This window comes from Meriones unguiculatus, chromosome 11, assembly GCF_030254825.1.
Source record: "Meriones unguiculatus strain TT.TT164.6M chromosome 11, Bangor_MerUng_6.1, whole genome shotgun sequence".
Classification (NCBI taxonomy): Eukaryota; Metazoa; Chordata; class Mammalia; order Rodentia; family Muridae; genus Meriones; species Meriones unguiculatus.
In genome coordinates this window covers 75,998,413-76,022,523 of record NC_083359.1, presented here as the reverse complement: position 1 = coordinate 76,022,523, position 24,111 = coordinate 75,998,413, and the positions used below count along the sequence as shown (strand labels likewise).

Genomic DNA, 24,111 nt, shown 5'->3' with positions numbered 1-24,111 from the left:
CAAAAAGATGGGGAACACTTAAAAAGCTTGCTTCTCACAAGTTCTTTATGAGAGTTGGAGTGCTTTGTTTATTAACTGTATGCTTATTTGTATGTGTGTGTGTTGTTCATGTGTGTGGGTACAAGCTTTCATGGTGTTTGTGTGGAAGTCAGAGGACAGCTTTCATGTATTGGTCCTAAGACATGTTCTGCTCTCTGTTTGAGACAGGCTGGCTGACCCCGGGCTTTCAGGAACCCATGTACATTCTGCCTCCCATCTCACAATGGCTGGTCTCACAGATGTGCTTTTTAATGTGAGTTCTGGGGTTTGGAGCTCAGGTTCTTGTATTGGCAATGTGAATAGTTTACATACTGAGCCATCTCCCCTAGTCCAAAGTGTAAAATCCTAAAGACGAAAGCAGTCTTCACCACTCATGCCAATATCGTAATCCAGCATTAGCATCCCCTCTGTGTCCTAACGTGAGCTGTTGCAGCGTTAACTGCTTGAACACTGCTGATGTTGGGATTACTCTGCTACTCTGGGGCAGCTGGTTGGGTGCTTGAGCTTCGTGTGCACAGACATCTCTCTGGGACTATGTCGTCCTACATTGGAATTCTCAGTACCTGTTGATCTTGCATCTGCTTCCTAAAGCCATCAGGCCTTTCGTATGGTTCTCTTTGCCTACATCTGAAATCTTTCAGAGAGGTTTAAGAATAGTTAAATCAGCCCTTCTTGCTAACTATGCAGTTTTCCAAATGACTCATTTCCCAGTGCTTCTGAATAGAGGGGCTAATCTTAGAGAAGTTATAAGGGATAAAAGGTATTATCTCACAAAACAAAGAATAAGCTAGCAAATTTTAAATCAATATTATTGATCTTTGTGTCAGAAACAATGTCAATTATGCACTTTATAGTTTCCAGTATACTTTTTTTTTTTTGAGATAGTATTTCACTGAGTAGCTTTTTCTGGGCTTGAACGTGCAGTCCTCTTGGCTCTGCTTTGCAAGTGTGGTCATTATAGGCACACACTGCCATGCCTGGACCAGAGAGGTCTTTATATCTAAAACTAGGTCATTGTACTCCTCTATTTTATAGATGAAAAAGAAAAAAAAAAGGCACCTAGAGGTTGAGTCATTTGTATCAAGTACATAGTTCTTTGTACAAGACTTAAACCTAATTCTTCTAACACTTAGTCATCTGCTATACCACTCACAAATACATGTGTGCCCTTGGTCCCACAAAGTACCTTCTTGGTTATTCGGTGATAGGCAACACATTGTCTCATTAATACTTGCTCTGCACAATCTAATAGTATTCTTGTGGATGTGTGTGGATGTGAGTACATGTGTGTTTCTGGGTGTGACTGTACAAGGTAGAAAAATGAAAGCAAGGGAACCCAGTTCAGGTCAAAGAATGTTTGGAGGCAATTTTAAGACCTATTAATAATGTATAATGACCACAGACATAGCTCCTAGTAATGAATGTCAGTGTAATTTATTCATTTGGTAAGAATTCCAAGTGTCAGGAGGAGGCTAGTAAGTGACTTCTTTACTGAAGTTAATCCAGAAAAATTCCCTAAAGAGAACAGGAATATGCAACTTGGAAATAAAAAACAAAACAAACAAACAAACAAAAAACCCAAAACATAAGGGCCTGGTTGCATGAAAGGAAGGGAAAGAATTTTGCAAGGGATAGAGAGGAAAGTGAGAGACCAGGTTTGGTTCAGGTCTTATGTTGGAGTCCATGTGTTCTGCTCAGAATTTGGGACTAAGGCTCCAGGGTGGTGGTAACTTTTCTTTGCAAAGTGAAACCCTTCTGGCTATATTTAATTCCACTCAATGCCACTGGTGATTCACCCGGGCTCAGGTGCGCCCACATACAGCTGGCACCAGCTTTGTGTACTTTCCAGGCAGAGCCTGCTATAGCCCCGACTCCCCATGAAGCAGGAGGGAACAGACAGGCCTTGGTAACCTTGATTCTCTTGTGTCTCCATCCACAGCATCCTGGCCACTGCGGGAACCCACTTCAACACCCATGTGGATCTGCGGACCCTCCGGGCTGTGCGTGTCCTGAGGCCCTTAAAGCTCGTGTCAGGAATACCTAGTGAGCACCCACTTTCTTCTTTCTGATTGGCTAGTATCCTCAGTTGGATCCAGGGTGCGAGACAATGTAGGGTAGACAAGAAAGAGTTCTTTCTGGGAGGAAGCCCATGGACATGCAACAACTGGGCATAGCATAGTACTTCTAAATTTAACATCTTCTCATATTTAAATAACAATGGATGCTTTAAAAAAAACAGGAAAGGAAAACAACAGGAAAGTGAATGAAGAACATTCCTTATTGTATAACTCGGAAATAAATGTTAATTTGATGCGTTTTTATTCATTTTCCCTATGCATTTTAATATAATTGTAATCATTGTATGTGTGTGTTTTATCTGCTGAAATAAGTGTTTCAGTTTCTTGATGTTAAAAACTCTGTGTGTTGTGAACGGCTACTGGTTTGTTAGTGAGTGCTGTGCCCCCCCATCTTAGTGGGTGGAGAGCTGTATCTGAGAACTAGTACTAGAAAGGCTTAATTTTGCCCCTATTTTGTAGGATTTGTACACTATCAGGGATTGGCTTAATTTTCTTTGAGCAGCAAACACAGTCTAATGAATCTATTCTGTGAAAGAAATCTATACATTATCATGGAGGAAGCAGGAGAGGGTAATATGTAGGCAGCTGCTCAGGGAATGGTGAGGAGGAAGGAAAGGAGAAAAAGGGACATCGGTGTTGACAGTCTTCAGTTTGACTTGTCTCGGTAATCTCGTCATGAATAGCAGCTATCATCTCAGGATTAATGGTTCTTTTTGCATGGAAGACTAGGAGAGGGTAAACAAGGCCATCTTGTCAGGAGGCAACACATGAGGCCTCTGATTTACTCTCTTCTCTCTCTCTAGGCCTGCAGATTGTGCTGAAGTCCATCATGAAGGCCATGGTGCCTCTTCTGCAGATTGGCCTTCTGCTCTTCTTTGCCATCCTCATGTTCGCCATCATTGGCTTGGAGTTCTACAGTGGCAAGTTACATCGAGCGTGCTTCATGAACAATTCAGGTAAGGTCATTACTTGCTGTCTTCAGTTTTCCATCTTTTTCTCTCCTTTGGTCATGAGCATCATAGAGGGCATTTAGAGCCTTGCTGAAAAAGTATACTCTCACCCCAACTCTAGAATTAAAAACTTCCTGGTCTGTAGCCTTTTGAGGTACAACCAGCTTAAAGAGCTGCTTGACAGTTACATTGTAAAACACTGCCTTGTTTGGAGTTGGAAGGGTTCAAATAGGTGGTCTCAGATCCCCTATCTATTGAGGGATTTAGAACACACACCAAAAGCCATTGATCTGAATAAATACTTCACAGAATATCTTTGATCCATAAACCAGTGGCACACTGAAGACCAGAATCAGATGGGGGTCCTGGTGGATCTGCAAAGAGAGTTCCATTCTATGCTCCATCTTACACTTGTCCACCCTCTCTGTGAAGAACTGAGGGAACTGTGAGGTTGGCTTACCAACTGTGCCTTGAAAATTCTGGGATACACAAAACCCCAATTCTCATATATTTGTGTCGTATTTGTTCTTCACATGCTAAGTAGTATACTCTAGGAAGAATGTCAGGGAAGAGGTCAGAGGGAATGAAGGACAAGTTAAAGAATCCTAAATAAGCACCAGGTTTTTATGGAAAGAATCTCCAAATGATTTTTACTTTAGTTTAAAACCAATAAATATATGCCCCAAAAAGCAAAGAGTAAAGAAAATAAAGCACCCATTGGTTTACAACTGCACCTGAGAAACCCAGGGAGAACCAAGATTCATCCTGATTCCCGGGGTTTGGAAAATCAGTAAGATTTTGCCATTACATCAGTGCTTTCTATGGGACCAGCCCTGTGAATTTCCATGGCAGTACAGGCCAAAGTAGAGCTTCGGGTCTGAAAGTTCTGAAGGGTCTGAAGAAGATAGAGAGTTTTTAGAGGCATTTGAGTTGCACATGGGTGTGAACTGAGGGGTGTAGGGATCCTAGTGTGGGAGAGGGCCTGAGGCAAGATGGGGAAGCTCCTGACTATGGCAGAGAATTGCTTGAGGCTTCCTGGATTAGTTTCCAGTTCATGCTAAGCACCATGTGGTTTGTCTTCCACTCTCCAAATATATCTGCAGGTATTCTAGAGGGATTTGATCCTCCCCACCCGTGCGGTGTGCAGGGCTGCCCGGCTGGTTATGAATGTAAGGACTGGATCGGCCCCAATGACGGGATCACCCAGTTTGACAACATCCTTTTTGCTGTGCTGACTGTCTTCCAGTGCATCACTATGGAAGGGTGGACCACTGTGCTGTACAATGTGAGTGAGCTGGTGGGGTGGGGGTGGGGAGGATAGGGTGGAATTCTGGTGCTCTTTTGGTTCCTCTGGAACAGGAAAGGCTGGAGAAGAGTTGGGGTTGTCTATATTCAACTTTGGAACTTAGAAGAGTCTAGCGGGTCGCCCCCCACCCCAATCTTTGGCTTTTTTGCTGAGTGGAAGTATGTAAGTATCTTACTGAAGCTGGTAGATTATAGTCTGTCATTCTGTCGGTGGGTGAATGAACAAGTTAAATCAGATTGTCTTGTTGTGGAAAGTTTTGGATCCACATGGTAGTGGGGCATAGTGAGGTGTTCTAATAGGTGTAAGCTTCTCAGTTACTGTCCCCAAAGGGCTCACCGTCAGATTGGAAAGCTGTTAGAGTGGTTTCCGACCCCAGTGGCCCATTAGAGTCAGCTGGGAGCTTTAAAAATTATACTGCCTGGGCTTCTCTCCAGGCCAATTAAGTAGGAATGTCTAGGGGTAAAGGCCTGTCATTGACATTTTTTAAAGCTTCCTAGCTGATTTTAATATTAAGCCACTGTCATAAACTACTGCATTACGTGCCTAGAGAAAGCATGGTTAATTGCGAGACTCATTAGAATGCTCTCCGAAAATTCAAGTTCCTAGGCTCCTGCCCCAGAGGCTCCGACTTTGGGTGGCTATGTCTAATTGGTGAGCTGTGAATCACCAGAACCCTTGGTGATTCACATGGTCAGGCTTGTTGGGGAAGCTCTGAGTCGGTGTCTAAGACAAAGCTGTCCAGCTGCCTGACAGGGATGCCCGGCATTCCAGCAAGGAGACAGAAATTAGACAAAGGGACGGTGATGTCTCTTCTGCCTTCCAGAGTCTGGTTTTAGTAAGTTCACCCACGGCGTGGTGCAGAGTGCAAATTGAATGATGAGCATTGAGGGGAGGTTTGTCTTTTGATGGGCATGGAATGTAAGGGGCCAGAGAGGGGAGAGCAACCTGGAAAAGGGCTTGTGAAGGGCTGTATCCTCTCTGTCTTTGCCTTCAGCCATTGTTGGCCGGAGAAGATGCCTTCGGAGTCATCATTTGACTTACACACACTCCCTTCACCTCTTTTTAACTCGAGGTGCTCACTGCTTTCCTCTGTTCTTTTAATCTTGTTAATCTGATCCCACATGTGCAAAACTCATTAGGTGGGCACAGTGTGACTTGCCAGAAAGCAGTCTTTGGGAGGACAGGGGAGAGGAAAAGCTGTATTTTAGGAAGAGACTCAACCAAACCTGAAGCCCAGAGAACAAAGATTGTATGTGGCTTATCCATGTAGGAACTTAGGAACTGTCTGACCATTGCAGTCAGCCTCCTTGATCCTTAGGTTACGATCTATGGATGCGACCAGTTATGGATGCAAAATTTATTGCTTAAGTAATTAGGCCTAGGGTGTTATTACCTATACCGAACTTCTATAGATAATTCTATCTTTGCCACTATCTCCTGAACTTTACAGTACAACTATTCCCACAGCATTTGCATTATATTGGGCATTTTAAGTAACAGATAAGTGATTTAAAGCAATGGAAAGTTGGATACAGTTATATGCAAATACTGTGCCATTTACGGGACTTGAGAAACCTCAGATTTTGGTATCCATGGGAGGTCTGGACACCTATGTTTTACAGACTCCAGGAAATGACTAAACTGGTTTGGATCTATTCCCATACAGGATGAGTAAGGTAGAACTGAGAAATTTAGCAGGAAAGAGTCACAGGCTGTTGTGCTAATGTTCCAGAGGGTAGGATGGCAGTTTCCAGAACCAGGCCATGCTCAGCAAGCCCTAGAGTACTGTGATGTGTGAACTCCTGATGATGCTCTGGGAGTCTTATTAACCATGGGAGGCAGCAGGGAGGAAGAGACAAGCATGGTGAGGAAGTCACTTCCCATTTGAGAGGTGGAGGTTGTCTTGAGGCCGTGTCACTGAGATTAGCCAGGAACCTCACGAAGTTATAGCGCTGGCCCTGCAGTGGCTGGTGTCACTGGTGGGGCTTTAAAAGTGCTGAACTTCAATTAGATGTGTGGCCTCACCTACACGATGTGATAAATGCATGGAAAGCCTAAAAGGAGAGGTGCTGCATTTGAGGATACAGGTGTGATCTGCTGTCCCTCTAACCAAGGATCAGATGGTGCTGAGACACGCAGGAGTGGAACTCACGAGCCACTCATCACTCTTGCATCACTTCATTTGATCATTCATTATTTATTTCTACAACTATTGACTGCATAGATATTCTGTATCTAGCTCTGTGCTGAAATATTAGGAGGATGGCAGTTGGGTCAGGAGAAGGGGCCTTATCCCTGCTGTCATGGTTCTCTCTTTAAATTTCCGTCTCTCCAGGTATCTGTCAGCTGTAGCAACAGACCATATGCAACGCCTAGTAACCTAGCTCTCCCCTGTAGCTTTGCTCCATGAAGTAAGCGGGGAGTAAAAGAGGTCAATTACAGATCCTCTGAAATCTTTCATTGCAAGAGTTCCTAGGGCCACAGACTCACACCTCTCTCTGAAGTTCAACTTGTTAGCCATTGAACTGAAGCTTCCTGCTAGCCTTGATGGTTGGTTCCAGGCACAGGGGAGCTGGATGAGCAATGAAGTTGGTTCCTCCAAAATATCTGGCTACAAATAGGCAGAAATAACTCTTGTGTACTCTGAAAAAAAATCATCACTTTCCCAAGCACTGGAATTAGGAGCAGGTCATGGAGCCAGGCACTACTGGCAGAGGTGATAGTCATACTGAGGTGGATAACTGGCTCTTAATTCAGGAGAAGTCAAAGAAAAATGGCACTCAGTTTTCAGTGAGTTGAACAAACACAGTCTGATTCTTCTAGAGAGCCACCAAAAACTACTTTAGTTGGGCGAGGACCTGGGATATAAAGTAAAACCCAACCAGGGTTGTATTGAGAAGGTGAGCACATGCTCACCGTGCTGAGGCAGGCTCCATAAGACTGGCTCTTCAGACCACTGGAAATTGGGAAGAGTATGGTAAAATCACATCATACAGGCATTCTATCTCTAATCTTGGAAATCCAGTGAGATTTTTTGGGTTTATTCCAGCAGGTGTGTGGGGCATTACTTAAGAGCTTGGGTTTCTCCATGCTGCTATGCCACTGAAAATCCTACCGCAGTGTGAGTGACAATTCATGGACACTATATACCCGAAGCTCCAAATCTGACTTCCAGACAACATAGTGGGCTAGATAGTGCACTCCCCCTAGTAGTTGTTAATGAGTTTTTAGGTTCAGAGAGGGAACTTGTGGATCTTTTAAGCTTTGCTTATTTTGTGAGTGTTTTGATCCCGTTCCTCCCTCAAAAACTTTTTCATGTGATTTAAACTTAGATTTTGTCATGACAAAATGTATGTGCACACATCAGATTCCATGATATTTACACAATACCAAATTAACTATGAATGACTGATCAACTTAATATCATAAATAAAGTATGCATGTCATGATACTTTACACAGGAATCACTACCTCCAGTAAAATGTGATATTAAGATATTTATTTCCCTTCTGTATTAGTTAAGGTTATCTAGAGGAACAGAACTGACAGGATGAATATGTACGAAGAGGTTTTATTATGGTGGCTTACAGGCTGTGGTCCAGCTAATCCAACAATGACTGTCTACTAATGCGAAGTCCAAAAATCCAGTAGTTGTTCAGTCTGTGAGGCTGGATGTCTCAGCTGCTCTTCAGTATGCACTGTATCCCCAAAGAAGTAGGCTTTAATGTCGGTGAAGGAATGGACTTGCAAGCCAGAGCAAGGATAAGCAGGCAAAGACCAAAATCTTTCTTCTTCCATGTTCTCTATATTTTTTTGCTACCAGAAGGTGTGGGTCAGATTAGAGGTGGCTCTTCCCACCTCAAAATATCTGGATTAAAGGTGGGTATTTATGCATCAAAAGATTTAATCAAGATAAATTCCTCACAGGTGTGATCAGGTGCTTGGGTTTTAGTTCATTCCATATGTTGCCAAGTTGACAACCAAAAATAGCCATCACACTTCTCATTCTAAGATGTTCCAACTCACCTAACTGATGTGCTTTATCAGGTAGGCATTAAGAGACAGGAAATACTACGTACCATTCCATTTTCACTTCTTTTCAATGGTTGCAACAAGTATGCAAGGCTAATTGGCCCTAGTTACACTCAGACTAGTAAGAGAGACTTACGGATGTTCTATAGTACAAAAAGGGGACTCTAAAGCATGGTGGCTCATCTTAGCCATTCTATCTAAAGTGTCCTAGTTTCCTCTCTACTGCTGTGATAAACATGGTAAGAAAAAACATGTCACTGAGGGAAAGGATTTATTCAGCTTATACTTTTAGGACATAGTCCATCACTGAGAGAGGCTGGAGTAGTAATTCAAGCAGGAACTTGAAATAGAAGCCACTTGCTGGCTTACCCACAGACCCATGCTTACCTAGCTTTCTTTTATAGCAGAGGATCAACTAGCCAGGGAATGGTGCTGCCTATTGTGGACTTGGCCCTTATAGAGCGACCGATAATCAAGACAACCCCTCACAGACACGCCTACAGGCCAACCTGATATAGGCAGTCCTTCGATTGAGATTCCTATCTCAGATGACCCTGTTGACAATTAAAGCCAACTAGGACAAATGCAAAGGTTTTTGTTTCCTTTCTGCTATACAGACTCTTCATAAGTGCCTCTAGTGACCTTATGTCACTCTGTGTTTGACTACTATTAGCTTCATTTGTGTGGGGCTTCTCTCATGTCATGCTATATTGTAAAAAGATAAGTCAGGGTCCCATTGTCAGGGCTACAGGTAGTATCCTCAGGTTTGGTTTAGTCTCTATCAAAAGTCCAACTCTGCTTGGTCAAACTCCAACTGTATTCTTGGCTTCCCTTCTTCCTGTGGTAGCAAGAATACAGAAGAGTTCAGTTCTGTTGGCTACTTCTACCTGTTTGGACTGTAGCTCCCAAAGGTCTTCTCAACTCAGAAACTCTCCCTGACACTTACTAATTTAATTGATTTTATTTATTCCCAAACCTGATAGGTGTTCTTTTTTATCACAGCATGTTCTTTCCCTTATCAGTGAAGTTCTCTCAGCAAATGTTTCTTTGGCTTGAGTATTAAGCTTTTATTCCTCTTCACTGGGGCTAGATGTTGTTGGTGTCTGAAAATCCAAAACAACTCAAGCAGGCACAAGAGTCCAGCAAAGCAAGATCTTTATTGAATTAGACAGCAAAGCCTGACCAGTCAGGGACAACAGCACAGACTTGGGAGCTGACTGCATCTTTGAATGTTGATCTTAGTGAGTATTTAAGCAGATGACAAAAATTTATTGTACTCAGGCCACCATTACTGATATTTATTAGGGCCACAGAACAGACTTGGGAGCTGAACTGCCAGCCCCAGCCAGTATGCTACAGAGTTTCTAAGCCTGAAACTACAAACATCTATGCCAGGTTATCCCAACAATCAGGATTTAGGGCTAGAGGACTTCCTCAGGAACACATCCTTTTGATACATTTACCCTGTTCCCTTTGGTTGGGTTATTCAACTGTTGGAGTTGGGGGCTGCTAGCATTCATGTTTCAACTTGCCAACCAGGATGTCAGTTACCCATGTCCATATCTCTTTCTGCCAAGGAGGATGTCTGTTATCCAGGGAGCAGTTGGGAACTTAAACTTTATTTGGCCCCTATTCAAAATGGAAGTTTTATTCAAAATGGCCTCCGTTTGGTTCCTTCTTACAGTGTGGCCAAAAGAATCAACTCCTTCCTGATTCTGACATGAGTTTTCTTCCTCTTTGTCATTCTTCTTTTATGCTATCTCCTGATTTTGTCAGCTGTTTTCTTGTTTTTAGGGTTAATATTCCGATTGCCAGGGTTCTCAGTCCCTATCTGTGCTTATTCAGGTCTCTGCTATTAATGTCCAGGTTTTCTGTTTTGCATGTCTGTAGCTGGAGTTATTTCTCTTCTCACTTGCTGTTGATATAGATGTGGATGTGGAAATTCCTGGAGTTGTGCTGCTTTTCCAGCTTTGTCGTTTGCCTGCCTTTGCATAGGATGCTATGAGCCACTGTGATAGAAGATGTCTTTGAAGGCTTTACAGGGTTTTTGGCAAAAGAGACAACTTATCATGTGAGTGTTTACTGAGAGCCTTCTTCATCCCCGAGAAATCCTTTAATTTATGCCAGTGGCTTTCTTTTATCCTACTGCACAGTTAGTATTTGTTAAATTTGTTAACATCTGTTCACTCTTTGCCTCATTGAGATTTTGCTCAGGTGTGTGATATACAAGCATGTTGAAAAAAAATCCCACCATATCCCAGGGCTAATGGGAAAAACATCATTTTCTTCTTTGAAGTAATTCTGCTGTTGTGGTATCTACAGGAGACACCGCAGGTTGAGGGATGAGAGACTAGGGAACATATCTAATCTTTGCTTCAGTCAATCATCCTCTATCCCTTTCTCCACGTGCTTTAATGATAGGAGGATATCTGTCAAAGCTTGCTTGACAGATGAGTGGCAGGAGCAGTGATGTTCTCATGGAACTAGAATAATGAGGTACACCAGTTGATCTGAGGGCTTACCTGGGATTAGGCTGCTAACATCTGGGACCACTTCTAGCTAGTGTCACCCATGCTCTGAAATTGACAGCTTTTCTTCACATCCCCCATCTGCCATCCATACCTCTCTGTTCCGGTGTATGACCCTGTCATATAGGTAAAACTTGCATTCTGATGCCTGTGTGTGTTCACCTGTGACTCATCTAATTAATGGAAAGATTGATAAGTAGATCCTGGATGCATGTCTGCCCCCTTTCCTATGAAGGCTACAAGGTAATGTGTGCCTAGCGAGGAGCTATAACTTCCCCCTTATTGCTCCCAAGTACCTGGCAGCACATCCCATTTCTAAGTTCTTCAAGGAGGGAAGAAGAAGATTAAGAATATTGTTTCTAGAACTCATAGTAAAGGTCTTTATCTCCTCTGTTTATTTTCATAGGCATCTACAGGCTCACACATTAATTTATTATGAAGTTATCTATTAATTTATCCATTAATTTATTATATTCAAGGACTATTGGAGATGCTGCTAATATAGCAGAGTCCCTACATTTGAGGGTTTTCCATCGTCAGGAAATAAGTTCAGAATAAATAGCAAAAATATGGAATAAATCAGATAGTGATAGATTCTGTGGAGAAAACTTAGCTGGAGAAATGGTAAAGGTGTCTTCACTTTTAAATGAAGCTGTCAGCAGAACCATTCTAGAAGATGGCATCTGAGCATCTTCAATTGAAGCTAGTAAAGGAATGAACTAAGTGGTTTTCTTTCTTGGTTTTCTATGTGGGACAGCACTGCAAAGACTCCCTGAATGACATGCCCCAGTTACATTTGCAAAGCAGCACAGAGGCTAGCATATTGGAATACAGAGAGTGATAGGTAAGGCCAGGTGTGGAAGAAGGATGTGGATCATGTGCACCTGGTGACTGTTCTAAAAACTGTTTGTTTTTTAAATATCAGCAAGATGCAAAGCAATGGGGTAAGGGTTGGAGGACACAAATATCATGGCTTAGGTTGAATTCTAAAGATCCAGACTCTGCTAACAACAGACTGTAAAGGAGCAAGGCTGGAAATAAGAAGACATGTTAGGAGGTCAGTGAAAATGGTCTAAGGCAGCATGATGGGAGCTCCTATCAGGGAGGGAACACTGTAATAGATAAATGCTGAATGGTTCTGGGTGTGCAGTTAACATCGTCACGGCATTCTCTGGTTGGCTGGTTATAAGAGTGAGAGAAAGCCAAGGACTGGAGTTGTTAGTTGAGTAGTTAGTAGTTTGAATAAAAATTAAGAATCCAGTTTGGGCATGTGAAATTTGCCATATTTATTTTATGTGGTAGGCAGACTATGAAGTTGAATAAATGTGTTCAGTGTGGAAGCCTGTTCAGGAACTGTCATTTGGGAGCTTTCAGTGTATGGATGGTAGCTGAAGTTATGAGACCACAGAGGAGGTGAGTGTGGAGTTGAGAACAGGGGAGATTCTAGGACTGGGTTCCAAAGGTAAGGTGTTGAGAGTCACCAGCCAAAAAAGACTGAGGAGGAGGAGTAAGAAAGTGTGCTGTCCTGAGCCCAGTGGAAGAGAATGCTTCCAGAAAGACGGAGAGGATGAGAAAATCAGTTCTTCGAAACATACCCTTCCTGTTGTATCAAGGTCACATATAGCAGACCCCGTTCTGCCAATAATTGCTTGGAGAGTTACGTGTTACATCTGTAGTTCTCTTTAACTTGCATTCACATTTCTGCCTTCAAAAATGTTTTGCCCATTTGAGTCAAATGCTTCCGGTGGGTCAAATAAGATGCAGGTGGGAAATGAACCATCCTAAGGCAGGAACAGTTGTGGGAGTGTGGAGAAGTAAGGGAGAGGGGCTGGTTCACCCGTAGATGCAGTGTTGGGAGAGTGTACAAATCTCTTCCAATTCTTTTTTTTTTTTTTTTTAATTTTCCTCAGCGAAGTATGAAGTGAGATCATCAGCTGAGGGAGGAAGGGGATGTTGGAGGTTTGCGGAGAAGATAAAAGCTAGCTGTCTATAAAGTGTGAGTAGTAACTGGGGTAGGAAAATGGCGTGATTTCCGTGCAGCATTGAAGAACCCCTTGGCGTCTGTGGTGGTGAAGTTCATGGGAGATCAGTGAGCAGCATGGAAAACAGGCGCTTTTTCCGGGTCTTAGCCACTTAGTTGTAAATGGTGGTAGATGGGGAATCTGGCTTTTGCCAAAGCGACTCTGCCCCAGGAGTTCATTCAGTGAGAGAGGGCTGGGAGGGTGCTTGTGCAGTGGAATTGGGGCTGGGTAGAGGCGAAAGAGGTAGGGAAGAAGTTGTCACAGGAGAGCAGGATAAAAGTGGCCCTTTGTGCAGTCCAGCTCAACTGCGCTGGGCAAATTCAGCCTGTGGAGTCAACTGGGAAACCCGTTTCATTTCTTGGAAGCAGTGAGCAGGTTTTGAAACTGAGAGTTCTGATCTATAAGCGGCTGTCTTCCCTGCCCTCCATCCAGTAAACACGCTCATGGCATGATGAGGCATATGTACCGAAAGGCCGGGACTGCAGTCGGTCTGAACCCCCTCGAAGCCAGTGGTTCTCAGCATGTGGGTCTCAACCCCTGTGGTCTCTGAAGACCATCAGGAAACACAGACATTTACATCCCTGTTTATGCCATTAGCAAAATTACAGTTTTGAAGTAGCAATGAAAATATTTTTATGCTTGGGGAATCACAACATGACGAACTGTATTAAAGGGCTGTAGCACTGGGGACGTTGAGAATCACTGCTAAGCCCTTGGTGACTCAATCCCAGAGAGCCTGGGCCTGCTTCCACTAAATTTCAAATGTTTTCTTGAGAACATTTAGGGCCTAATAGCTCTCAGGCCCAGCTACCTGCCTCACGAGCATTGTATGTCTGAATCTAATTTTCTCCCCCAACTAATTTTTTTATTTAAATTTTTGAGTTCATGGGGGTGGTGCTTGTGCGTGTGTATGTGTATGGGGCCCGGATGTTGATGTCAGGTGTCTTCCTCAATCGTTCTCTAACTTAATTTTGAGACAAAGACTCTAGCTGTATATGGAGCTCGCCCATTTGGTTAGACGGGCTGGCTAGCAAGACAGGAATCCCTCCTGTCTCTACCCCCGAGTGCTGGCATTATTGGCACATGCTGCCATACTCTGCCTTTATGTGGGCATTAAACTTAGGCTCTCATGCTCACACAGCAAACATTTCACAGACTGAGCCATCTTACCAGGCCCCAAGTTTAGCTTTTTAATTACCACACAAAGTAACAGGTTTCCTTATGGCATTTCCACGTGTATTTAGCTTGGTTAATACCCTCTCCTCTCTTCAACTCCTCTCCTCTTCCCTCCCCTCCCTTTCTCCCTCCCCTCCTTTTCCCTCCTGTGCTCTTTTCTCCTCTCCTTTCCTTCTATTCTGTTCCAACCTTTTCCCTACCACATGACCCAGACAAACTATTCCTGGGCATGTGCTCCAAAAGATTCAGAGATGTTTACACATTCATATTTACTCCTGCTCTGTTCACAAAAGTAAGGAAATGGAGTCAGCCTAGATGTCCACCAACAAATGAATGCACAATGAAAATGTGGTACGTGCACACAATGGAATTTTATCCATCAGAAATGAAATGAAATCACGTAACATATAGGAAATAGGCAAAACTGGGAAATGCTATATTAGCTGAGATAACTCACACTTAGAAAGACAGATACTATATGTTGTTTCTCGTATATGGATCCTAGCTTCTAATTCTTATATATGTATATTTACATGTGAGTAAGGAGAGGAGCGAAGAAGGTAAAAGGGGGCCTATGGGAGGAAAAACAATGAGCCTTTAAGGGAGGAAGAGAAGGTTAGGATACGAATAAACATATGTGTGTTTTGGAAATTGAGGGAAGCCTGCTGGCGGTGGACGGGTGCTCAGATGATTTTAACTGTATTTCAAAAGCATGAAGTGCCTTGGCAGCCTGCTCTCTAGGTTAGTCACGTGTCCTCTCTGGAAGTCCTGCAATGCACCCTGCTGGAATCATTGGCCTGTAGCATTTCATTCCCTGGTTCCTTGTATGGGAGAAACAGGTTTTCTTCCTCATACTTGTCACATCCCCATTCATAGCTGTCTCCGCCTTGAAATCATTCCTACTCTCTGCAGATCCATCTTGATTTCTTAATAATTTGTCAAACTAGGGATGCCATCATGTTCGGGATGCATTCCAAATGTACCGCTTGCCTCCTGATCTGATGCCTGCATTTCACACCATGCACCAGGCTGATCTCCCAGTCTTTTGTCTGCAGAGGGCCATTAGGCTGGCTCGGGGCTCCTTTGCCTGCTTTTAGCCCACTCTAATACTCAGTTTAATTTCTAATCCATGCCTTGGGTGCCTGAGGTGTCACACAGCCGTAGGCTATGATCTCTCTGTTTGGAGACAATACTGAGCCTTTAGGTGATCTGACCCTGGGCTGCAGAGACAGAAATTAACTAGAGGTGCTGAGTGGTGACTCAGCAGCCATTTCAGGTGCTTTTCACTGAATCACTCTGGAGCCAAATGCTTCCAGAATCCCAACCAGGCAGGGATGGCATAGCTACAGTTCTTGGGCCACCAGGAAAGGCAAGAGGTCTCTAATTTTTCCTCAATTGATCATTCACTGGGGAAAAAATAAAGCAATGTGTTTCAGGGGCCCCCTCCAGCTATCGCCCATCTTAACATTGCCTGGGAACAGCCTCTGTAATTTCAGATCACTGGGTCCTGCTCTGACCTAATATTACATCATCCCCAGAGGTAGAATAGAGTCCATTTTAGCAAGCTCCCACAGGATTCCGAGGTCATACCCTAAAGCTGAAGAACCACTAGTCTACATGACTGTAGTTGTGAAACACCGAGAAAGGAGACAGCCTGGAGGGTGGGACAGGCACACTCTGCCTCGACCCTGCACTGTCCACCAGGTGGGTTTCCATGCCTTTAGGTATTGTCCGCTGTTTGTCTGTCATGGAGTGACAGACAGAGAATGGCCTCTAATTGTAATTTACGGACATGAGCCCCAAAGGGTGGGAGGTCATGTGAGGGGGATACACATATCCTCATAAGGCAAAAGGAATGTCATAAATGGCTGGCAGAGAGATACCCAGGGCTCTCGGGGAGGACCAAGGGAGTATTGAAAACAGTATGCAGAGGTTCCGTGTTTAAGCCTCCTTACATGTTACAATGGACATCAGCTCCGTTCTCAGTTCCAGCCAGTATCTCTTGTCGTCTCCTCTCCTTGTGAGGCTGATTTCATCTCAGCCTCTTCCAAAGATGAGGTGGGGTTGGACTAGCACGTCTTTCTTCTTGGGTGCTAGGGATCCCACTTAATCTGGAGAGGCTTTCTGAAGGGTCCCTGAGAACTTCTTACCATTGTCTGTCCACGTAAGAAAACAGGATGTTCTGTGCTCGTCTAGAAGCAGAGAACTGAAATTAACTACAAGGAAAGGATTTTATGAAAAAGACCCATGAGAACAGTTCAGTTGATCATCTGTATAGGAACATGTCTGCTGCTCTGGGAACTCACAGTAGTCAAGAGAAAGTAAAGAAGCCGTCATTATAAACCTGGCCCAGGGGACCTAGGAGGCCTTCTGACTTTTCTCCCCCTCAGCATCACCTGGGTTCTGTCTACTGTGAAATGGAGAACGGAGGCAGGTACCTCCGATGCTCACATTGAGTGATCTTCCTCATCAGTAACAGAGGACACTCACCTCAGCAGCCTCTGGGGTTGGAGAAATGATGGTATATGTTTCTATCCCCGTAACACTTTTCTCCCTTGCTTGTTCCCCACTCCCCCATTCATCACTAAGATACTGGTCCTTGCTCTCGAGCAGGGACTTGCCCACTAAGATCCATGGGTAATCTTAATTGTACAAAACAGTGGTTTTCATTATGGCATTTCTTACACATACATAATCTACTTAGATTTTGTCTTTGTTTTGAACTTTTTCATCCTGAGAATTTCATACAAGTAAACAACTAAATATCATCATGTGTACCCCTATCTCACCTCTTCAACCGCTAATCATGTACCTTTCAGGGTGTGAGAATCCTATCAGTGGCCACCTACTCAGAAAAGAATGCTGTTCTCTCTCCTAGAAAGCACCACTTGTCAATAGCTCCTACGTAAGGAGTGGGGCCTGCAGGTCATCTACCCAACCTGTGCCAGAATTTTGTCCAGCTTGTTCTTGTAAAGGTCTTGTGCAGGAGACCACACCTGCTGTGAGTTCATGAGTGTGTCAGCCTTGTCAAATCCAGAAGACATCATTTCACAGTGTTCTCTCCATTCTTTGGGTCTTACATTTGTTCTGTCTCCCTTTCCAAGATGTTCCCTGAGCCCTGGTAAGGGGCAGGGGAACTCATAGGCTTCATGTAAGAGTCTTGTTTAGGGTTATGCATTCAGTCTTTTAGTCTCAGCACTTTGACCAGTTGGGAGGCCCTCTGTTGTCTTTTAACTACCATATAGCCTTGAATCAAGGCCCACTGGTTATAAAATCCATCAAAAATTCTGTAATATGGGCATTCCATTGTAGGTATTATATCATGTATTCTGAACTCGAGAATCTTTGACTATGGAAAACAACACCGTAGAGTTGAGGAAATATAAAATTAAGAAGAAAACAAAGCAATTTAAGAAGCTGCACGTGATCAGTGTGTCTGAGACCACCTCTGACACTTGGAGGCTGCCTGCGGTGAGCTGCCTTAACGTGCCTTTAGTTCAGACTATGGCGCAAAGCTGCCTCTGCTATCACCTCTCAACTCACTTGAATTTTGTGTAAATGTGCTATTGACTTAGGAAGCTTTCATTTTGTTTAAGTTCATCATCGAAAGAAAGAAAGAAAGAAAGAAAGAAAGAAAGAAAGAAAGAAAGAAAGAAAATGAAGGAAAAGAAAGAAATCAAACCTAAACTTGTGTGCCTATCTAAAATAGTATGAGCAAACCCACCATTAATTTTCTAGGTGATTCAAGATTTTTTCAGTACTCCGAAGTAAAATAAAATGCAGAAATCAACTGGGTGCCAAGGTTGATTCAAGACTGCAGGAGTCGCCTTTCACCTCTGCTTCTGGTTTTTTATCTTCCCAGAAACAACTTCGGGTTTTAAGTGATATTAAAGAAATATTTACACTATGGATCCATTTTTATAAAAGGCATATAATGCATTTATCCCAAGGATGTTTTCCTTCATGAATTTTAGGTACTGATGATGTTCTTGTTAAAAAATGATTTCTGATCTAAAAGGTGGAATAAAAGAGGAGTTAAGGGCCCTGGTTACACCCTCACTCTCTTTGTGACTGGAGAAATTTTTGAATGTTGTGTGTTTTTCCCCTTATCTAAAAAGTGAGAATTGCTGTGGTATGCCTTTCACAGAGTTGTGTGATGATTAAGTAAGATTATATGAATATTGCTTTTTGCACATCCTGACTCATAATAGCACCATAGTGTCTGATATTATTAAATATTTTTTTAAACACCATATAGAGTAGACAAGCAAAACATCTTCTTCCCCAGCCTCCTTTACACATTTCCTGGCCCTCACAGGCTGTTTTTGTCTCTGAGTCTTGCCACTTTGTACCTTGCATTTGCTTCACTGGCAGCCTTGAATCCCTGTTGTTGGCATTATTGAGGTTCAGTTTTTTTTTGTTTTTTTGTTTTTTGTTTTTTTTTTTAAAACTCTTGGGTAGTTCCTCCACAGGGTGTTTACTGGCTGTAGCTAGGAAGGTCAGAGAGAGATCGTTCCTCTAAGCTCTTTCTTCTCTTAGATCTAAATGCCAGTGGCCTGCATCTGGCATTTTCCAAGACTGTCCTATTGCTAGTCATCTTTTAGGTGTCTGAGTCCCCCTCTCTGTCTAAACATTGTACCTTTCAGCATCAGCACCTTACCGTAGGCTTAAGCATCCACTGACAGGTCTCTTCAGATGAGCTCTGTAGACTTACCAGAGATATACCAGCTGCTGGGACATGCAGCATGGCTTCATCTTCAGACCGGTCAGCCCCATCAGATGGAGATGCTAAGTTTTGACAATGGGAAGTCATCAACACCACTGATGTCTCGCCTTCACACCAGCTCAGCTCCCTCCTGTGGCTGTTAGAAGGAGAAAAATATCCAGAGAAAAGTAGGGGAAAGGTAATTTGTTTCAGTGTTTACAGAGGGTTTGTGTATAATTAGCAGTTCATTTCTCTGACACAGTTGGCCTCCTTGGCTTGGAACCTGGCTTTTAAATACTCTTAAAGGAACCCATACCTAGGAAGGAAGGAAGAGGATGCCCTAGGCTTGGTGATGACATGTGATCAAAAGCAACCCCTCGGATAAAGATTTCTCTCCCCTCCCCTTCCCCCATCCCTCTCCTCTACTTGTCTACTCTAGCTCCCCTCCTCTCCTTACCCTCCCTCCTCCTTCCCCCCTCTTCTCCTTCCCATCCCCTTTTTTCCTTCCTCTTCATCCTTCTCCATCTTCTTGACTCGGACAGTTTACAAGTTCCATTTTCACATATGTTCACATTGGCTTAGAATGAACTCAGTGGTTGGCTCTTTGATCACCTCCCCCTGCCCTGAGGGTGGGGCAGCTTTACCAGGCCACAGAGGAAGACAATGCAGCCAGTCCGGATGAGACCTGATAGGCTAGGGTCAGATGGAAGGGGAGGAGGACCTCCCCTATCAGTGGACTTGGAGAGGGCCATGGGAGGAGATGAGGGAGGGAAAGTGAGGATTGGGAGGGGCTAAGGGAGGGGGCGACAGCTGTGATACAAAGTGAATAAACTGTAATTAATATAAAAAATTAAAATTAAAATAAAAAAGAATGCTGTGGACAGGATGGCTGCTGCCTGCCCTCCTTTTATGAGCCCATGATGACCAGCCTTTAAATAGCCAGCCTCTTCTTCTAAATATCAAATAGATGAATCAACAAATGCACATCTGTCTCTTCATCATAATATGGGGGTAATATGCCTGCTGTTCCTATCCTAAAGCAACTATGTTGCCATCATGTGAGGTACACCATATGAATGTACTTGTGAAAATGCATTCATCTCTCCCTGTGGGAATGCTCTTGATATGACTTTTCACTCTGGGCACTTACAAGCTCCATTTTGCTGAGTGGACAGATCCTTTTGTCTTTTCCTTATTCAGGAAGGAGTTTGGTTACATCTGGGGCAAGCAAGCACAACAAACTCTCATCCTATGTTCTGTTCCTCAGTGTGTTTGCTAAGTCTCTCGTGCATGCCTGAAGTGCACTCATGCCCTGTGTTCCTGCTTAGAAATAAAGTTCATCCACCCTATTATCCACATATGGAAAAAAAAAAAAAAAAACACCCCTGGTGTAAAAATGGCTCCAGAATGCATCATAGAGTCCTATCTAGTTCTTGCCAACTTGCGTCCACTCTGAGTAACTGGGGAAATGCTGACCCTGCAGCTACTTACAGCTCCCTTGCATCAGGGCTCTTCCCTGTCTGCAGATGCTGAGGCTGACTTTGGTTCTTCTGTAGAAGTGTTCCCAGGGAGCTGTGCTGAGGCAGCGGCGAGATCTTTACAAGCCTGGCATACTAAGAAAAGGATGGCCACATAACTTATTACAAAATTTGTCCAACGTAAAATTGAACCAAAGAAACTCTTTTGACATTGAAATTCTGTCTTGACATGATAAAACAACAAACAAACAAACAAAAACTTAACCCGTGGCCAGCCCAGTTTCTTCTGTCTTCATTTGATGACAATTTTGTGATCTTTGAAAACTTAAAATAGTATTTTGCTGACACCATTTTATTCCTTCGGTAGATCAATATAATCTATTAATATAATTACATTGATATAAATAATTCACTTGTAAATGAACATAGCTATTAGCTGCTTGATACCCATTTTCTTTTCTGTTGTAATGGCACCAAGGGTTTGTGTGTGTGCATGTGTTGAGGTGTGAATGGTCACTTCTATGACTTGTTTCCAAATGAGTATCTTAGGAACTGATGAGGCTGAACTGACTGGTGAACTCATTAAGAATATGGTAGTGTTAGGCACTGAGTTACACCAAGAACACCATTGCTTGATCCTAGGATTTGTTTCTTTACTCTTTCTGCCCCCTTTGATGACGTCATTTGGCCGGTGAGATTCATTTTCCTCCACTGTGAGTTTGAACACAAATTCAGTGCTCAGTTCCCACTGTGGCTGTAAGAACTAGGTAAGAATGTGGAAGGGTACTCCGTGAGCGAGGATAATGCTTTACAAATGTAAACCATCAGGAAAATAATGCAAGGTCACGAGCATACGTGCTAATCTCTATTATTGAGACTTACAAAGAGGGTGTTCCACAAATCATCTTCTAACACGTTTTGACAGATCTGGTCGATGGGGTCCCTTGGAAAAATAATGGCGAAACGTACATCCAAAATGTAACTAGCCTCGTTCTCCTTTCTTTGTGTACAAAACCTTGTAATGTCATGACCTTTTCTGATCATTTCCTTGATAATGTAAAACAAAGGCCCCTGACAAAAATAGTTTATAAAAAAAAATATTTCTAAAGGATGAGAGACAAAGGGAGTGTGGGAGCTTGAATGCCATCAGGCTCCATCCATTTCTGAATGGTCATGTGTGTACCCCACCTGCCTTTGAGGGTATCTCAGCCACCTTATTGAATCAGAGCTGTCAGCCCCCTTAATAATAAAGATGCAAAAGCAGAGTCCAAAGGGCGTCAGGCATGTATACACCCAGGGACACAGCTCCTGTGTGTACATGCTCAAGTTTTGACAGTACTTGTCCTCCAGACATGAGCCATATTGGAAATGAGTCAGCTAGGTTGCTGTGTCTGTCAATAGCTTCTTTTTTCCTTTCTCTGTGTTTCCATTCAGGATTTTGCCACCTCCTTTCTTCTCTAGGTGACAAGCTGGTCATCCTTAGCAGATGGCACTGGGTGGTATGACAACACTCAAGGAGTGTGATCCAGGACCAAGTTGTTCTTGCTGAAGAAACAACAGCAAGACACCAGCGATTAGGTCACTGTGATAATGCTCTTTGAGGAGAGTGTTTAGGTTCCCAGCATCAAAAGACCCATTGCCTATATTTCCGTAGTCTCGTGACATGACCTACCACCCTTGCTACTCTGCAGAGCTGTTTACTGTGAGCACCCCACCCCCAACCCATCATGTCATGCCCAGGAAAGGTTGCCACAGAGCATAATTGCTGGTGTTTAGTCTACATTTGCCTGTGTGTGACAGAGGGAGAGAGGGTTGCAGGCCTGTCTTTTGTACTCAAGTTATTTATTACATTTGACTTCCATTTAGAGCCAACGAAGCTGCAAAGTAGTTTATTTAAGCTAGATCTTGGGTGGGTGCTGTTAGCAACTGAAGAAGTGGGTGGCAAGGGAAAGGAAAGATGGGAGACTGAGCTGAGAAGATTCATAGTGTGGTGCTTTGTCCTATAGTAGGACAGGTCATAGGTGTGCTGTAGCTTGCAGACATGAACCTCTTTGCCCAGGGGTGATGACTTTGTCTCAGGCAGTTAGGAAGAAGTGTCCTGCACACACACATGCATGCATGGCTTGCCCTAGCCCTGGAGATTGCACAGAACCTGAACTTTCTTTCTGGAAAGGAGGCACCTAACTTAATTAACTTCCTGCCTATCACTAGTCACATGCTATTACCTTCCCTGACCCCATGTGCCTGATAAGGGCAGAAGAGGAAGAGTGATGTCATTAGGTCATATCTCCATCACCTGTCCAGTTAAAGTTTCAAGAGCCTCCTCTTGAAGGAGTTATCTCCATCTCCTGTACACAGTTCTATGTGTGTCTGTGCATGTGTGCATGTGAACACGTGGGCCTGTTTATGCTCAAATTCTCTGCATGGCTGGGTAGCCCTTTGTCATTTTGAAAGACTCTTAATTGATCGAAACCATGCATCAATTCCCTTTTGTTTGGGCTTCATAAAGGGTCTTTCTGGAGTACGAGAAGTACTGTCCATAATTCATAACCCAGAGCAAGATGAAATAGAATGAGAGAGAATAACAACCGAGGAAGCAGAAGTTCCCAGCATTGTTGTAAGTTGGGAGAATGAATCGGCAACACATGTGTCTCAAGGTCAAGCTGTACTTGAGATAGGGACCTGAGTGTCCAAGACCACAGAAAGAGGAAGCCACAGGAAGAGTGGCAAGTAAGGATGTAAGGATAGAGGGCTAAGGACAACAACTCCTGTGGCTGTTTCTACTCCTGCAATGAAGGAGCATCCTGGAGTCTTCAATCATCTCTTTATGTCTCCTTCTGTTCCTTGATTCCCATTGTAACTGGGAAGTTTCCATAATCTCTACAGCTATGGCAACTAATGTCTTTTATAAGACCCACCTAGTATTTATAACCTCTTTGAGAGTTGGACCCTCTGTGGCTTTACAGTCAGGGATCTATACAGTAGTGAAAAGAAGGTTGGGTTTAGAGGAGACAAGGGAGAATGTTGTTTTTGCCAATGGCATCTTGTTTTTCATGGCTTTAGTTGTGACTTGTTCCTCTACTGTCAGTGTGTGAATGCCTTCTCCCCATCTATATATCCATAGGTATTGCTCATTCTCTTCCTTCTCTTCTCTCAGGAGAAAACACTTGGCTGAGATTTCTTTGAACAACAGACTATACAAAGATAAGAACTAAAAGACAGATGATAGAGATGAGCATGCTGTCTAACACTTATACGTGCTGTTTGATCATTCTTCGTTTTACAAATGAGGTAATCCAGGTCTGTTTAAGGCTCCTACTCAAGTGGAGAGCCTTGCCTTGTTGAACTAGAAAGCTTTGGCTCTTTCCATTTCTCCCTGCTTCCATGAGTTAGAGCAGAATCGGAGAGAAAATGGGTGGTTTGAGAAGTGTAGATTAATTTATGGACCACATACCAAGAGGGCTTACTTTGTAACTCTTGGGCCTGCTAGCTATGGGAAGGAGGAAGAGATCTTGCTCCTGGTCATGGGGAGAGAAGCATGATTTGTGCTCCATGTCTGTCTAAGGTACTGTGTTGTGGACCTTTGAACATAAGGACCAAGCACTGCCGGGCCTAAAGACAGCTGTGAAATGTCTTTCTGGAGTAGTCAGAGGAGGCTTCATGGAGAAACCTCAAAGGTGTAGAAAGATCTTGTTCAGGCAGCAATATTGTTGAAGCATCATGGGTGAAGTGTCTCTGTTATTTCTGAGAGATGCAAGTCCATAGTAGATTTCTTGGTTCACTGGCTCTTATAGTCTT

General features: G+C 43.4%; 1 protein-coding gene across 1 annotated transcript in view; it reads left to right on the top strand.

Annotated features, from left to right (window-relative positions):
• Cacna1e (calcium voltage-gated channel subunit alpha1 E) overlaps positions 1-24,111 on the top strand; it is a 475,585-nt gene that overhangs the window by 245,538 nt on the left and 205,936 nt on the right. Inside the window, exons 6-8 of the mRNA XM_060364472.1 lie at positions 1,979-2,082; positions 2,921-3,073; positions 4,171-4,352. Of these exons, the coding sequence (XP_060220455.1) occupies positions 1,979-2,082; positions 2,921-3,073; positions 4,171-4,352 (439 nt within the window). The remainder of the gene's footprint in view (positions 1-1,978; positions 2,083-2,920; positions 3,074-4,170; positions 4,353-24,111) is intronic.